The sequence below is a fragment of the Ptychodera flava genome, chromosome 11 (genome assembly GCF_041260155.1).
Source record: "Ptychodera flava strain L36383 chromosome 11, AS_Pfla_20210202, whole genome shotgun sequence".
Taxonomy (NCBI): domain Eukaryota; kingdom Metazoa; phylum Hemichordata; class Enteropneusta; family Ptychoderidae; genus Ptychodera; species Ptychodera flava.
The window spans coordinates 41,465,029-41,482,369 of record NC_091938.1 but is presented as its reverse complement, the minus strand read 5'-3'; the positions used below and the strand labels follow the sequence as shown (position 1 = coordinate 41,482,369).

Here is a 17,341-nt window from a genome sequence, read left to right as displayed (position 1 = left end):
TCCCCCAACTTCTCTCCGTGTGCTGTTGTTGTCGTAGTGGCACTAGCATATCCTCACCAAGTCTCTATAATAAAGTGTCATCTTTGTCAGAATATGTGAAGGGATTATTGTTAAAACTTCAGTGGTAGTTGTCCGAATTGAAACGAGATTACATGAAAATAGACGAGAATATGGTGATGACTGCGTTTGATTTATTCCATTCTTAATCCTCAATTATTGGGTTTTTATTTGTCATGGAGGTAACACTGGTGAGTACGCCACTGTATTTGTATAACGTATTTTGTGCTAATGTCAACTGTCAATCTTTCCTGTCAGATAGCGTTCATGTGATCATCACATGATTCGCGCTTACAAGAACGCTTTTAGGCCTACATCGAATTGCAGCAACGCAGAATTTAGCTGTAAAGTGTCACAGTAATTTCTGGTATTGTCCCCCGGGTATATATTCTTTTATTCTAAAAATCTTCATTTTGTCGAGCGACACATAGATGATATAGAAGGTATAAATGCGGCAATCACAAGCATCTGATGATATTTTGGCAACTACCAAGAAAAGTCCCGTTCCCACAAAATCGATCGAGTTTTATGTCATAAAGCTCAAATTCCAAGCCGCCCTGTTGCATGGAGCAACACATACAAATCATTGGCGCATTATTCCGTCTTGCATAGATCAGCTGCATGCTGCATGCTGTTACATCACAAGTATGTCCGCTAAACTTGAATTATGAACGCGATTTGGAGATATCTGCCTTTAATTCTCTGTATTGGTACAAATATTGAATATTGAAACTTTCCAACAATAGCATCTTCTCTGCCATTCTAGGTGTCGGACCGTTTCTCTTCGTCCTCCCACCAGCTACTTTCACATTCCTTAATCTAAATTTCTGTTGTACAATTCTGAGAACAAGTATATTTTTTATCTTTATGGTAAGGCCGAACAAGTAAAAATTGTGCTGTTCTGATAACCCACCTACCCTAATTTTACCCGCCGATCCTAAACTTTTTAAACACGAAACAAAAGAAAGGAAAAAAAAACGGCATTTGATTTTTGCTTGAACAAGGATGTCTTTTATGTCCCCCCCCCCCCCCCCCCCCTTTATATGATACATTATTCTGGAAATGTTTTGGCCAGTGTTTGATCGCCCTGAACCCCTGAAAAATGCATATTTAAAAATAGAAATATATTTTGGAAAAAAAATTCCTGCCGACCCTACCCTATTTCTGAAACCATGTTAACGGAACAGCACAATTCATTTTTTTTGGCCTAATGTAAACTCTCGAAACTTGCTGAACTCGCTGATTCGACTTAGGGTTAGGGTCAGTTTTGGGGTTAGCATATTTTAAGGTGTTGTATGTCCTACCTAAGAAAAAAAGAAGACCGTGGAGGGAACTATGGAACTCTTTCCGTTTACTTTATTTTATAGCAACATCCATCCAGCTTCGTAACAGTCGTAAAGTCAGGTAAGCCGCGTGGCAGGGCTAACTGTGTTACCGGCTATGCCTCCCGCACAAAATTTTGTACAGGGGTAATTTCCACCCACCGTTGGCGCCATATAATCTAAGTTCGGGTTCTCTTTCACCAGATAGTTGAAATTGGGTATTTCATTACTTAAAAGCTAGCAATGTTGGTGAAGCCATACATATGATCAGGTGCGACATTGTGCATGCACCGCGTACGTTTGATAAGAGACCCGCATCACATTGGGTGTTTTTGTTTACATCAATGACGTCACTTCCATGACAACGCTGGTCGCCATATTGGTTTTCTTCAAGTGATCGGTCGGATTCGGAAGTCTGCAGTCTGTGGCTTTGCAGTTCGGTCCTATTTTCTCTGAGAAACTTCGTATTTACCAAAAATCATCGGCGTCAGATAGAGTTTGTTTTTAACGAGAACCTACCATGCCGAAGAAGACTAAAAAAGGAAAGGGAAAAGGAAAAGGCAAAGGGAAAAAGGGGTACGTATGTAGTTCGTCAGCGGCGCTACGGCATGCCATAGCTACCCAACGCCAGTTTTATTATCCGTCTGTGATCAAATACCTAATATCTACAACTATTATAAGAAATATCATAATCGAGTTGAGCAAGCGCTAAGAATCTGATATACTGTATCACAGACGCTATGCAGTGTTGCTTGGAGTCAGTCCATTGTCGAAAGCCCAAGGTCAAGAGTGTGACGCCAAAGACCGACTACCGAGGTTTAGCCTCACTCTGGTACTCTCTACTTTCAGCCTTCGATGGACTATCCGAGCAAAACTGCGAGCACCTGTAATAGAATATAGTATTTTTTAGGATACAGCTCAGTGTAGAATGGTTGTATGTTTTTACCAGCTGTAATATCCAACCACTCGCAGTCGCTAACAAAAAAATACAGTGTTGTTGTGTTAAAAGAAATAATGCAATGCAAATAAGGTACCGTTCAGTTTTTACGGCCGGGGGGGGGGGGGGCGGCCGGCAAAATCCAGGGGGGGGGGGTCATCAAATTTTGGAATCCGCAAAGGGGGGGTCATCACTTTTTCACTGGTAAGAAAGGGGGGTCACCACATTTTCAAAACATAATACCAACAATAAAGTTCACTTTATGCCATTGCCATGATCGACCCTCTTTACCGGCGGGCCGCCTTCGGCGGCCCACTACAATAAATATACATTATGTATTACCCATGACCCTCTCAACAGGCAGACGCCTTTGGCGGCCCACTCCAATTAGGTTTACTTCATGCAATGGCCATGATCGACCCTCTTTACAGGCGGGCCGCCTGCGGCGGCCCACTCCAATAAATTGACTTTATGTAATACCCCACGGCAATCTTAATGGCCGTGCGCCTTTAGCAGCCCTGTCCAGTAAAGTCTACTTTATGCAATAGCCATGATCGACCCTCTTTACCGGTGGTACCGGTGGCCCACTAGAATAAAGTTGACTTTACGTAATGGCCCATGACCCTCTTAACCGGAGGGCTGCCTTGGCGAACCACTCCAATAAAGTTCACTTTATACAATGTCCATGGACATGAGTTGTCTATTGAAATGAAGTTAAAAATTGCCTTACAGTCGTCCTAATTAACAGACGTTTCAATGGATGTGGCTGAGAAGTTTGTGCACTGGCATCTCTGCTACACGAATAAAGTGCGCGGCGTACCGGAGTTCAAATCCAAACCATGCGGGTAAATTTGACGTATGGGTTTTAGTTATTTTTAAGCGGGGGGGGGGGGGGGGTCATCAATTTTTTTCGTCTGACAAAGGGGGGGTCATTTTTTTTTCACGAAAAATGCAGGGGGGGTCTATATTTTTTTGAACACCGGCGACAAGATTTTGCCGCCCCCCCCCCAGCCGTAAAAACTGAACGCTCCCTAACAACATTTGTATAGATAGTGCTTTTTGAATCTGCTAAGTACTTTCAACAAATTAGAATGGATACTGTATATGAACTGTTACTAAGAGCGTGTGTACTGTTCTGAATCCTTGAAATTACAAGAACCAGGTTCACATCTTATCAGAGAGCATTGCAGGAACCCTTTCCAAAGCATTTCATGGAATGTTAGAGGTGTTTTGGTTGAAATGTGTATGTTATAAACAGCTTTTCATCATGCTGATGTAATGTCTTGGATTTCTCAGCTATGCAAATCATACTTTGCAACATACTCTTTTGATCTAATTAACTTTTTTCTGAATTTGCTGGACCCCAGGCATGGCATAAGTACAAAGACTTATGGGAAATATGTCTGACATGTTTTTCAAGAATATTACAATGTCATAAGAAACTGGAAAAATATGTTTTCACAAGGCAACAAATTCTCAATCAAATATGATCAAAGTGTGAAAAATGACAATAAAATGTGTGGAGAAGAGTTCACTGAATGATGTCTTTGCTTCCAAAGACATACTTGCATTACATGAGTTACTTGTAAGATGCACAGGTACTTTTTCCTTGATGTCTCTTCTAACTTATACTAATACCACTAACAGGGAGAGTAATGATCAAGCGTCTGCTGATGATGAATCTTTGTAAGTTTAAGTAAGAATTTCTCTACAGCTGAGAGTTTTGCTGCAGCTGCCTCCCAGTACTGCCTGTAGATATTTGTATCACCATACAATGTCGTGAACCATGTTGCTGCCTGACAGTTGTGTTACATGCAAACTACAATTTCCTGAAAGGTCATGGGGTCAATGGTGCCACTGCAAATGATAAATTGTCACAATGTCAGTAGCATTTCCATAGATTTCACTATGTACTGTTTTCAGCAATTAAACAGCGATCTAGCGGATTTTCATTCGTATTACAAAAGTAACGGTTATTATCATGCTGGTTCATTGAACAGCAGTTTTTCATTGCCACAATCATGACACGATTGATCCCCTGAAGTTTCATGTAATCCTATAGCAATAAACAAACACACAGAAGTGGTGATTCATGTCTTGCATGCAAGTGTCTGTTCAGTGATTGGTGAGAAGTAGATACAATCACAGTCCCTGTGATAGAATGTATATTGCTGTCCTCATCGCACTCTACTGCTTGTTGGAATCCTTTATCATTATCGATATTAATAGCTTACATTTGTCTGTCTAACACTAAAAAGACAGCTTGTACCATCTTGTAACCATAATTATTTTTTTTTGGCGGGGATGGGGGATGGGGTGATCCGGACACATTCGGACAGATATATGTAACTGATTTTCAAGATATTCATTACTGAAATTGATACATTGTATTTCATTCCTCTGCAACCAAAGATAAGTCTCATTTTTTAGCCATATATGAAAAATCAATTTTGCACAATTTCTGAGCAAAACGCTGATATGTAGTAAAGTGTTTATTCTTAATTGTTCAGTCCTTTTTAGTTAATTATCAAGATTATCTTTGTTTTTGTATAGTTTATTACCAGACTTCTTATAAATAACCACAAAATATATTTGAACTTCAACAAATGTGAAGTTACCCATGGTCTGTGAAAGATAATAAAGTAGTACATTTTTTTATTTCATAATCAGATGATTTTTGCTTTGGCTTAATCCTTGAGTATGTTGTTATGCAATAAAGTAAAAGTAATGATATCCATTCAGAATAAGAACACTAAGAAATTTCTGTGAAAATAAACTTTTTGTATCATCGCATCACCGAAGGCTTTTCTTGAATTAATAATATGATGTTTTACTTTGTGACATACCATGATTTAATGAGTCCTTCAGTTTTTGTGTGTGCTATTTTTAACAACAACTGCAATTTTAAATGAAGAAAGTCAACCTTGGATGATATTCTTAGAATTTAGCAGAGCAACAATGCTGCAAGTAGCTATGAAATGAACTAATCTGATGAAATTATATGATATCCATGAAAAAATGAGTGCAATTTCAGGACAGCAAATGATTGCATGATGTATCAATGTGACTGTCTTGTCTAGCATGAATTGTTTGTTGCCATCAGTACTATGTGTTGCATTTGCCATGCCTTGTGCAATCCATGTTTTACAGTAGACATTGATATCGTACATAATGCACATAATCTTTGCATTGTAATGGGGTTTTCGCTGAGACTTAGCAATATAGGTGTATTAGGCTGCACGCAAATGAGTTGGGAACTACAGCAACAGTGCTGTCACCTCAAGAGACTGTTAATCCTAATACTGTCTATGGTTACATACTGCAAGTACAATGGGAAACCATATAGAAAGAGTTCAGTGAAACCCTATTAACATTGCTAAGGAAGTGCACTTTCCACAAAATCCATGATATACACTGACTCACATTGTACAGCTTCAATGTAGCAGAGGTTGTTGTTGCTGGTAAATCTAAAATAGATGAAAATGCAATTTTTTTGCTTTTTACATAAAATTGCTCAATCACTAATACATGATCGAATAGTTGATTTGTTCAAGTGTCATGAATTCACACATCATGGAAAACAGTCAGCCACAACCTTTGCTGTACATTGAATATTATCATGTAATAATCACATACATGCACCAAATGATGTAATCTAATTTGGATAAGACCTTGACCACATAGTTAGCTATCTTTTTATGAAATGTGTTTGGTGTTTGTTATATATTGTGTATTGATACCAAATCTGACCAAAATCAGATGTAGAGAAGGCACTCTTTGGTTTACTGTAGTTGGTATACACTACATGGTCACTGTTCTCATGCCCTGGTATTGTTTCTTTTACAAGTTACATGACCATACAGTGAGGTGTTACCTACCGTAGAGATATCACTGCCTTTTTAACATCTGATTTTATCAGATTAGTGTAATCTGATGTTTTGCCAACAACCATTACTTTTGAAAAAAGTAGAGAGCATCATCTTTAGAAGTACACTGTAGGTGTTTCCCTATTTCAATATCGTGTATGTACAACATGATACACCAATACAGGTTTAAGTTAACTACATTCACAAGATGTATTGTGCACTACTCATTTTTTCACTGTTATCTGTATTGATGGAATATAATATTGCATGTCCTGTAAGCATTTTGTGATCATTATTTTATTTCAATGTGTGAATCAGAAAGAAGAAGGCAACTAAGTTCACTGATTCTGCACAAGCAACGGCAAATTCCAGACTTTGGGAAGCAAGGCTTGAAGCAACAGAGAAGTCTAGGCTGGAATACAGAGAAAATGCCAAGAGATTAGCTTTGGAAAATGAATCATTACAGAATCATGTGACACAAGCAGAAAGAGATACAATTGATGTTGTCACGTTCCTGAAAAAGGAAGATCAAGCCAAGGAAGATCTTGTAAGTGTCATCTTTTAAAAATGTTTTTATTGCTTGACATACTTTCTAATTGTTTATTTCATGTCCCTCTTGTTGGTGTGTAGCCCCTAGTTTGGCAACACGAAACTTGTGTTTTACTAGAAGACGGTTTATACTCCAGCAACTCTCTGGAAGATCATATACACCATAACATGTGACCAAAATTATCATTGTCACAGTCGACCCCCTCCCATAGGCCACAGTATAGTTGTGTTTTTATCATACTATTTACAAAAAATTCTCAGAAAAGATATCATGTGGATCATAAATGGCTATAAATGATGATCTGGTATTTTTGTTATCACTTACAGATTGCCAAGTTACAGAAGCAGTTGAAAGACACTAAGAGAGAAGCCAGGAAAGAAAAACAACAAATTGTAAGTAAACTCTGCATTCGAAAGGAAGTTCTAGTGAAATCTAACTGAAATTTTGAATTACCTAAGTTACACTATTTCTTTGAATGGAATGAATAAGTGACAGAAAAATTACAGCCACCTGTATGTTCTTATTTAATTGCTACATTCTCAATGGTGACCTGTACTGCTACATTCCCAATGGTGACTTGTTGAATGTGTACATGGACATTGAGTATCATTAGTGCATATATGACGTGAACTGGTCAAACTTGAGTGGTATACACATCACTGGGTGTGGTGTACAGTTTCTATTCCACTAGATTTTGAGTGTGGCACAATTTTTTGAATTCAAAATCTCTTCATTTGGGCTTTTGCTTAGAGTCATATTGTCCATCATACCTATACAAGGAAAATATGCAAGGTAGCCAATGATTTCAAATAACATCATGTGATCTCCTTTGTCAGATTGATGAGTTCAGTCAAAGAATAAACCAACTAGAAGATTCTCTGAATGACAAAAGTAATGAAGTGAAAATGATGCAGAGTGAGTTGAAGTTGGTCAAGGAATTCAGAAGAAAACGTGGACAAATGCAGAAAGAGCTTGATGAGGTTTGTCAGAGTGCATCAACAATATGGTACTGTAGTCAGATTGTAAACTGTACAAGTGTCAGCTGATAGCACAGTTCTAGTCAGGAGATTGTTTTGCAGCTTTCATTAATCATTGAGTATGAGTGCTTCACATTCACCAGAACTGTTGACATGACCATAGGCAAACAAATCTGAAAGCTGCTTACTGCCATGTGCAGTTACACTTCCAGCCTGATGATCTATTGTCTGTTTCAGCCATGCACACACATACATGAAGTGTACATATGAAGTTTTCATTGTAATCCTCCTTTGGGGGGCTCAGTCAACCTCATGAAATTAGTCAAAGTTAGAGACACTGACATTACTATCCTGCTGTACAAATTTTTATGCAAATAATGCACTATTTATAGCTGTCACTCCACATTACACACTATTGCTTGTACTATGTTATGCACAGACAATGCTCCTAATTTGATTTGGAAGAAAAGGAAATTAAATATCCTCCCAACGAGTGCACATTGAATTGACATACCTAATTGTGTTAGAGTGCTTGAGGTTACCAAATGCCAAAGATCCTATGTAATGCAACTTTTACAGCAATTATGATCAGTGCTCTGATGTGTTTTTAACTCTGTTGTATTTTATTGGTTTCCTTTATGTTCTGTTCAATTTGTATGTGTGTGTTCTAGATCAAAGAAGAAATGTTTTTAACAAATAAAGAACACAAAGCAACTCTACAAAGGATGGAACATAAATTCTTTGAGGAGAAAATAAGACTACAACAAGAAGCCAGTCAGAAAATTGCTGAGCTAGCTGAAAGAGCACACACAGAGGCTATAGAGTAAGTACATAAGCCATGCTGAAATTATATGTCACTATTAAATTTTTCTTGGTGATATCGTTATTTCATAATTATGCAAATTTGGGCGGTAACTCGAACATTTTTAGTTAAATCTGTTCAAGGTTGAGTGTCTCTGAGGTCATATGCAACTCGCAAACAATTTCTGATGGTTTTCACTGTGTCATTTACCCATACAACACCATGGTTTTCACTGACTGCGTCAGTTACCCATACAACACCATGGTTCTCACTCACTGCGTCAGTTACCCATACAACACCATGGTCCTCACTCACTTTGTCATTTACCCATACAACACCATGGTTCTCACTCACTTTGTCAGTTACCCATACAACACCATGGTTCTCACTGACTGCGTCAGTTACCCATACAACACCATGGTTCTCACTAACTGCGTCAGTTACCCATACACCACCATGGTTCTCACTCACTGTGTCATTTACCCATACAACACCATGGTTCTCACTGACTGCGTCAGTTACCCATACACCACCATGGTTCTCACTCACTGTGTCATTTACCCATACAACACTATGGTTCTCACTGACTGTGTCATTTACCCATACAACACCATGGTTCTCACTCTCTGATTCTTAACATACTTATTTGACAATGTATATAAGGCTGCCAAATGCAAGAATCACAAAATTTGATAACAGGGGAAAAGAGCAAAAATTTGACTACAAAAAATTGACTTTGTTTGCCTTTTGTCCTTGTCTTTCAGGAATCTTGACGAAACAACACGATCAGTGTACAAAGAGAATGTTCGTCTGAATGAAGCACTGAGTTATCATATGAAAGATGCAGAACAACTTAGAAAAGCCAAGGAAGCATTGGAAAAAGAGAATGAAGACTTAAAAGGAGGCAAAGATTTGAATGATCATCTTGTAGAAAGCAAGGTTATTGAAGTCAAGAAACAAAAGGAACAAATAAGAGATGTAAGAATTCAGACTATTTCTGTGTTGAAGAAATTATCACTGTTAGTCACAGTCATATCTGTATGGAAATATAAGTTTGTAGGTCTTCCCAATGTCAACTATTGTCTCTTCAATGTATCATCAACAAAGAGACAAAGCTCTCTTTATCCGAGCTGTGTCTGTATGTAGTAAATATTAAATTTATGACAGTGTTGAAAATGAAACCGTGTGACATTCAAGATTTCTATATGATGCTGTGTATAGACTGCATAAACCAAGATTTCTATATGATGCTGTATATAGACTGCATAAACCAAGATTTCTATATGATGCTGTATATAGACTGCATAAACCAAGATTTCTATATGATGCTGTATATAGACTGCATAAACCAAGATTTCTATATGATGCTGTATTTAGACTGCATAAACCAAGATTTCTATATGATGCTGTATTTAGACTGCATAAACCAAGATTTCTATATGATGCTGTATATAGACTACATAAACCAAGATCAGTGAAGTGATTATATATGTGTACAATAAGGCCAGTATGGACAATAATGTGACTGAATAAACAAGCAGAGCACATTGTAATTCCTCTTTTGGAAATCAGGAATGGCCAGAAACAACAGCTGTTCTTGTCTATGGCCTGCAAGATTAGCTGTTTCAATAATGCAAAAATAGTAAGTTGCAAGTGCAAAGAATTTGCATTTTAGGGTACTGATGCAGAAAAGTCAAACTCAGGTTTGACTTTGTTGTTCTCTGATGTCCAAAAGTGACTACCAAGCAGAAATGTTATAATAACACTTACATAACTATATACAGATATGGTGAAACCAGCCAAGAATGGTCTTTACCACAGCATACCTATCCAAAAGCATACATTTTCGACGCCAAATATCGGAAATTGAATGAAATTTTATCTGTACAACTTCTCTGTACTATGGGCCCTTGGATGATCTAAGGACATTTATTACAGATAGTCATTACCGATACCCCTTTCTAAATGTGAGGGCAAAATTGGAGGCAATCTTAAAACAAATTAGATAATAATTGTATCTCATGGCAATATTTCATTCAAATTTATGTTCATCAATGTATCCAGCCATATAATAATAACTTGATCATTTATCTGTGTTTTTCAACAGCTGTCAGAAAAAGTGAGAACACTTGAGATGTCACTGAGTCATGTTGTGAGAGAGTTTGAAACTGAAAGGGAAATAGTACAGAAGAAAGCTGCAATTGAAACAGAAGCCAGCAGAGTGGAAATTGCTAAATTATTGAGAACTGTTGAATTGAAGTCTCGAGAAATGAACAAAGTCAAGAAATTGGCCAAGAATATACTGGATCAGGTAACATCGATTTCACTTCATCTTCACACTTCAAACCATGTTTAATACAGTAGTGAATTCACACTATGGTACAGTAGTGAATTCACACTATGGTACAGTAGTGAATTCACACCATGGTACAGTAGTGAATTCACACCATGGTACAGTAGTGAATTCACACTATGGTACAGTAGTGAATACACACTATGGTACAGTAGTGAATTCACACCATGGTACAGTAGTGAATTCACACTAAAGTACAGTAGTGAATTCACACCATGGTACAGTAGTGAATTCACACCATGGTACAGTAGTGAATTCACACCATGGTACAGTAGTGAATTCACACTATGGTACAGTAGTGAATTCACACTATGGTACAGTAGTGAATTCACACCATGGTACAGTAGTGAATTCACACCATGGTACAGTAGTGAATTCACACCATGGTACAGTAGTGAATTCACACCATGGTACAGTAGTGAATTCACACCATGGTACAGTAGTGAATTCACACATGGTACAGTAGTGAATTCACACCATGGTACAGTAGTGAATTCACACCATGGTACAGTAGTGAATTCACACCATGGTACAGTAGTGAATTCACACCATGGTACAGTAGTGAATTCACACTATGGTACAGTAGTGAATTCACACCATGGTACAGTAGTGAATTCACACCATGGTACAGTAGTGAATTCACACTATGGTACAGTAGTGAATTCACACTATGGTACAGTAGTGAATTCACACTATGGTACAGTAGTGAATTAACACTATGGTACAGTAGTGAATACACACTATGGTACAGTAGTGAATTCACACTATGGTACAGTAGTGAATTCACACTAAAGTACAGTAGTGAATTCACACCATGGTACAGTAGTGAATTCACACCATGGTACAGTAGTGAATTCACACCATGGTACAGTAGTGAATTCACACTATGGTACAGTAGTGAATTCACACCATGGTACAGTAGTGAATTCACACTATGGTACAGTAGTGAATTCACACCATGGTACAGTAGTGAATTCACACTATGGTACAGTAGTGAATTCACACTATGGTACAGTAGTGAATTCACACCATGGTACAGTAGTGAATTCACACCATGGTACAGTAGTGAATTCACACTATGGTACAGTAGTGAATTCACACTATGGTACAGTAGTGAATTCACACTAAAGTACAGTAGTGAATTCACACCATGGTACAGTAGTGAATTCACACCATGGTACAGTAGTGAATTCACACCATGGTACAGTAGTGAATTCACACCATGGTACAGTAGTGAATTCACACTATGGTACAGTAGTGAATTCACACTATGGTACAGTAGTGAATTCACACTATGGTACAGTAGTGAATTCACACTATGGTACAGTAGTGAATTCACACCATGGTACAGTAGGAATTCACACTATGGTACAGTAGTGAATTCACACTAAAGTACAGTAGTGAATTCACACCATGGTACAGTAGGGAATTCACACCATGGTACAGTAGTGAATTCACACCATGGTACAGTAGTGAATTCACACCATGGTACAGTAGTGAATTCACACTATGGTACAGTAGTGAATTCACACTATGGTACAGTAGTGAATTCACACCATGGTACAGTAGTGAATTCACACCATGGTACAGTAGTGAATTCACACCATGGTACAGTAGTGAATTCACACTATGGTACAGTAGTGAATTCACACTATGGTACAGTAGTGAATTCACACTATGGTACAGTAGTGAATACACACTATGGTACAGTAATGAATTCACACTATGGTAGAGTAGTGAATTCACACTATGGTAGAGTAGTGAATTCACACTATGGTAGAGTAGTGAATTCACACTATGGTACAGTAGTGAATTCACACTATGGTACAGTAGTGAATTCACACTATGGTACAGTAGTGAATTCACACTATGGTACAGTAGTGAATTCACACTATGGTACAGTAGTGAATTCACACTATGGTACAGTAGTGAATTCACACTATGGTACAGTAGTGAATTCACACTATGGTACAGTAGTGAATTCACACTATGGTACAGTAGTGAATTCACACCATGGTACAGTAGTGAATTCACACTATGGTACAGTAGTGAATTCACACTATGGTACAGTAGTGAATTCACACTATGTAAGTATCTACTGTACGTTGTTTTTAAATTCATCATGTACAGTAACATAGACAAGAACAGAGTTACTCATTATTTGGTATGAGACTTCTGATGATATCATGGCAGTTTAGTACTAACATTTGTAACAACAACTTCATATCTTAATTGTTGGCAGAGAGTAGAAGTGGAGAAGTTTTTCTTGGAATCTCTGGAACAAGTCAAGCTTGAAATAGCAACCAACAGAAAACAATATCGTCAAGATGCGGCAGCTATGTACACAAAGAAAATGCTAGCTGCACACGCAGGCAATGGTGAATATCCAAAAATAAGAACTTTTGATAAATCAGAAACCAGTACCAATAATGTGTACAGTGATTTACAAGCTGCTGAAAGTTGGTAAGTATCATTTCTCTGCAACCGTAACCCTGATATGAGTACTATTTTAGTCCTGTAACAATGCTGCTAGATTGCATCCATAGAGAGGGCATTTGTGATGAGTATACAAGAGTATATCCCAGGCAATATTGGATGTCTGCAAAGGAATTGGCAGAGTTTAACCCAATCACTCCATTTTTTCCTGTAGAAATCCAGTTTTTGAATTGAAATCAATAGGATTGAAAATATTTTGCTGTGAAAGACTTTACATATAGGAAAAGTGACTGAATTTACCAGTAGTCGTGTCTCAGAATATGTTGAAACATTTGTATGGTTTGTAACTAAGCTTTCATTGTTGATGATAGGGCTGGCATTGGAGATAAAGTGGACATTTCTGAACTGACATGGGAACAGAGAGAGAAAGTATTAAGGATTCTGTTTGCCAAGATGAATGGTTCTAGGGTCAAAGCTCGTTCACCAGCCTATCTGGGACCAGTTAAAGAAAGCGCCGCGGCAGTTGTTTCAAAAGAAGAGATGTAAGTAAACCAATGATGTTCTCATTAATGTTTGTCATCAAAGTTTGGATATAAACCAACTTATACACAAAAATGTGTTGAGCAAAGTACTGTGATGGCTGTAAAGTTATACTTTGATAACACTTGTCAATATTTGTCAGCCTAATTCATCTTTCATGTAATCTTTTAGAGAGCCTTTGTGAAACTGAAGGAATAAAACATTTTGCAATTTTGGAGCTGAATCAAATCCAGAATACTTTTATGAGAAGCATTTCCTGAAATTATTATTGTTAAGCACCATTTTTTTTTTACTTTTATGAGCAGATAACTTGCTTCAAAAGGACTTGATAGAATCTCTGTCAATTGACGTTATCAATGAGAATACAATAACAAACCATGGACAGTTTGTCTAGTGTAGTGATATATTATTGACACAGTGCAGTGTATTTCCCAAACTCTATTGAGACTTATTGTTGTCAGCATAACATAAATATGTGTACCGTATTCCAATATCCTGTAAACTCTTTCTTTAAAAGTATTCTTTCTAATGATGGAGATGATTTATTTTGAATTAGTTATTAAGACTTGGTTGGTCATTAAGTAGGAACTATAGTCTCAAAATTGTGTGTAACACGATAAGATGTTAAATTTTGTGATAGTGATACAAATGAATTTGTTATTATTATATCCGAGCAGAACATTTACAGCCTGCTTTAAATCTGAAATTTGAAATGGAAAATAGCTGTAATTGTTTACATTGTACCCTATGAAATGGAAAATAGCAGATGGCTGCTGTAATTTTTATACTGTTCATACTGTCATCAATATTGCTCTGTAAAATAAGTCATTTTTTCCAAGTGTGTGCTCCGATTCAAAGTGGTAGACTTGCAAACACAGCATCCTGTAGACAATATGCAATGTTATTGTTCAGACTGAAATTCAATTGTCAATGATAACATTAGACATCGTACACATAAAGGCCACTTTGACAAAGTATGTACAAGACTTGTCAACATGATTCAGGAAGTACAACAAAAAACATTGTATTTCAATAACCAGCCACACTTGAAAGTACATCAAATGTTACAGCTGTAAATTTGAGATTATCTTTTTGTTCTTAAAACATTTTAGCATCTTATACAACCAAGTTTTTATAGTTTTGATAAAATGATTTTGTTTTGTTTGAACAACAGGAAAGCCATAGAAGCTGCATCAGACGAAGACAATACCTTCCTAACACAAGCTAAGCTAAGTGACAGTGCAGAACTCAATGCCAAAGCAGTCGTACCTGACATTGGAACATCTATAGCAGTGCAGTCCTCTACACAAGATATCTTGCAAGAAAGTACAGCTGTTTCATGATCATCCTCTTGCAAAAAAATCCAAATATACTTTTTATACATCTGTGGATTTACTGCAGTATAGTGTGATTATATAATGCTCTTACATGACATTCCATCCATATGCTTTTGTTGTACAACGTTTATTATGATACAAATGTGAAAACCACAGACAATGCTTCAAGATTTGAAAAAGACCGACCATTACTCTTGACAAGTTTGCAATAAATGCTCTCCACCTTATAATACCATGGCTCTCAGTCAGTGAGTTAGACACAAGTATATGAGGAACCCATTGAATAGTGACTGTTCCCCTGTACTGTAAGATAGTTACTGTTTTTGATAAGTTCTTGACATTTTGAAATTCTACGTTGGTTATGAACTAGCATAACAAGACACGATTTGCATCATCTTCAATTTTATGCTTCTTGACTCACAAACAAAAATCCGCTTGACAAACTCTCAGAGGAAAACTCCAGAAAAACACCATGTGAACAGTCAATGGCACTAGTGCGAGAACCTGGGAGAGGACTGCCTCTTTGAATCTCCCCTGCAAGTGTTTCATTAAAGTCCTGACTCCAACTTTCATAGTAGTTTTCAATGTGATCACGTTATTTCTGTTATTCCCCCAAAATACATCATCCAAAGGTCAATACGAGTGGGAATATCCACTTCTGAAGTGAAGTTTTCCTTCATGTAACATCTGTTCCAACCAAGATGACCATTGTTGTTGCATGGTTTGCTGATTAATGCTGTCAATTTCCAGAGTTTAGTCATGCACATTGGATATGACCTTCACCATGTCAATGTGTTTAACATACTGATAAGTGATATCTGAAAACATGATATAAGTCACAGTTATAGATATCATAAATCAGTTGTGATTGTCAGACGATACGCACTGCATTTTACTTTGGTTTGATTGTTGTGTTATACTATACTACAACTAAGTGTTTTAGGAATGAGTACATTTATCAGATTTGTCCAAATCAGACCATTTTTCAAAATTAAAGAAAAAATGACATATGCTTTTCATTGAGAGATGGTCCCTGAATGAAAATTGATGTGTGTCTGGGTGGGATTGGGGCTGAGCAGATAACATCCCATATCGGACCTAATCACTGTAAGACTGTGTCTGGGTGGGATTGGGCTGAGCAGATAACATCCCATATCGGACCTAATCACTGTAAGACTGTGTCTGGGTGGGATTGGGCTGAGTAGATAACATCCCATATCGGACCTAATCACTGTAAGACTGTGTCTGGGTGGGATTGGGCTGAGCAGATAACATCCAATATCGGACCTAATCACTGTAAGACTCTAACAAGACCTGAAAATGTAAAGTATGCTCTTCATCAGAGTGTACATTCCAAAACATATGACTGAGAGTGAATTTATTGATTGAATGTTAAATTGGCATTAAATAGATTAATAAATGTAACACAAATTGTTGGTATTTTCATCTTCCATTAGACACAATGTTCTCTTGTTGATGTGAAGTCAGTCAATATGAATGTATTTCTTATTGGAGTGATGTCAACAGGGTTGAAAAGAAATGTAATGTACTCACTATATATTCATGATTTGAAAGGTACCGCAATGTAGGAATGCATTGTCACCATCATATGAACAAACATTTAAGTATGCATAATCCTTCCAGGAACAGTAAGTATACAATTATGCCTGGAGAGACAGCAAGTCTTTGGCATAGTCATCACCAACAAAATATGTAATACTTTGCAGGGTTTATTCTTCAGTTTACATAATTATTTCTGTAAAAACTTTTGACAAGCTCTATACTTCTTTGTGCCTTTTTAACAATTTTTTATGTGAAAAATACCTTTGTAAAAATTGAACATAGATTTGTACATAATAAACCTTTTAATGTGTTAAGTATATGTGGATTGTCTCTGTATTTGATTGAAAATTTAAAATTCATATTAACATTTTGACTTTCTGGTGTAACATAGAAAGTGACATGTGATTTAAATACTCAATACTTCCTTTTTAAGCTTCATTGGTAATAGTACAGAGTTGATCACATGAGTGACTGACTAGCAGCATTTCTTGCCTGTTGAGCAGTGTCCATGACCAATCAGCATCCATCAACTGACCAAACAGACCACCCATCACATCACTATGTTATTAAGTATAAATATTTCTTGTCATGCCCTAAATTA

The 17,341-nt window shown here is 37.1% G+C and overlaps 1 protein-coding gene across 2 annotated transcripts; it reads left to right on the top strand.

Moving 5' to 3' along the window:
* Positions 1 to 1,729: 1,729 nt before the first annotated feature.
* LOC139144295 (basal body-orientation factor 1-like) lies at positions 1,730 to 17,059 on the top strand. 2 transcript variants are annotated; one of them, XM_070714981.1, is made up of 11 exons: positions 1,738 to 1,955; positions 3,964 to 4,002; positions 6,501 to 6,729; positions 7,059 to 7,124; positions 7,569 to 7,712; positions 8,381 to 8,532; positions 9,276 to 9,489; positions 10,619 to 10,822; positions 13,107 to 13,327; positions 13,672 to 13,842; positions 15,015 to 16,469. In XM_070714981.1, the coding sequence occupies exons 1-11, from the start codon at positions 1,900 to 1,902 to the stop codon at positions 15,181 to 15,183; spliced, it is 1,665 nt and encodes a 554-aa protein (XP_070571082.1). In that variant the 5' UTR covers positions 1,738 to 1,899; the 3' UTR covers positions 15,184 to 16,469. The 2 variants fall into 2 exon arrangements, with proteins under 2 accessions (XP_070571083.1, XP_070571082.1); XM_070714982.1 differs by lacking the exon at positions 3,964 to 4,002 and having other exon boundaries at positions 1,730 to 1,955; positions 15,015 to 17,059.
* The last annotated feature ends 282 nt before the right edge of the window (positions 17,060 to 17,341 follow it).

Bases quoted from the DNA above. Each gene is read 5' to 3' on its own strand.
- LOC139144295 (XM_070714981.1), top strand. From the start codon at position 1,900: ATGCCGAAGAAGACTAAAAAAGGAAAGGGAAAAGGAAAAGGCAAAGGG. The intron at 6,730-7,058 runs GTAAGTGTCATC...TATCACTTACAG, and splicing joins ATCAAGCCAAGGAAGATCTT to ATTGCCAAGTTACAGAAGCA. The intron at 8,533-9,275 runs GTAAGTACATAA...CTTGTCTTTCAG, and splicing joins GCACACACAGAGGCTATAGA to GAATCTTGACGAAACAACAC.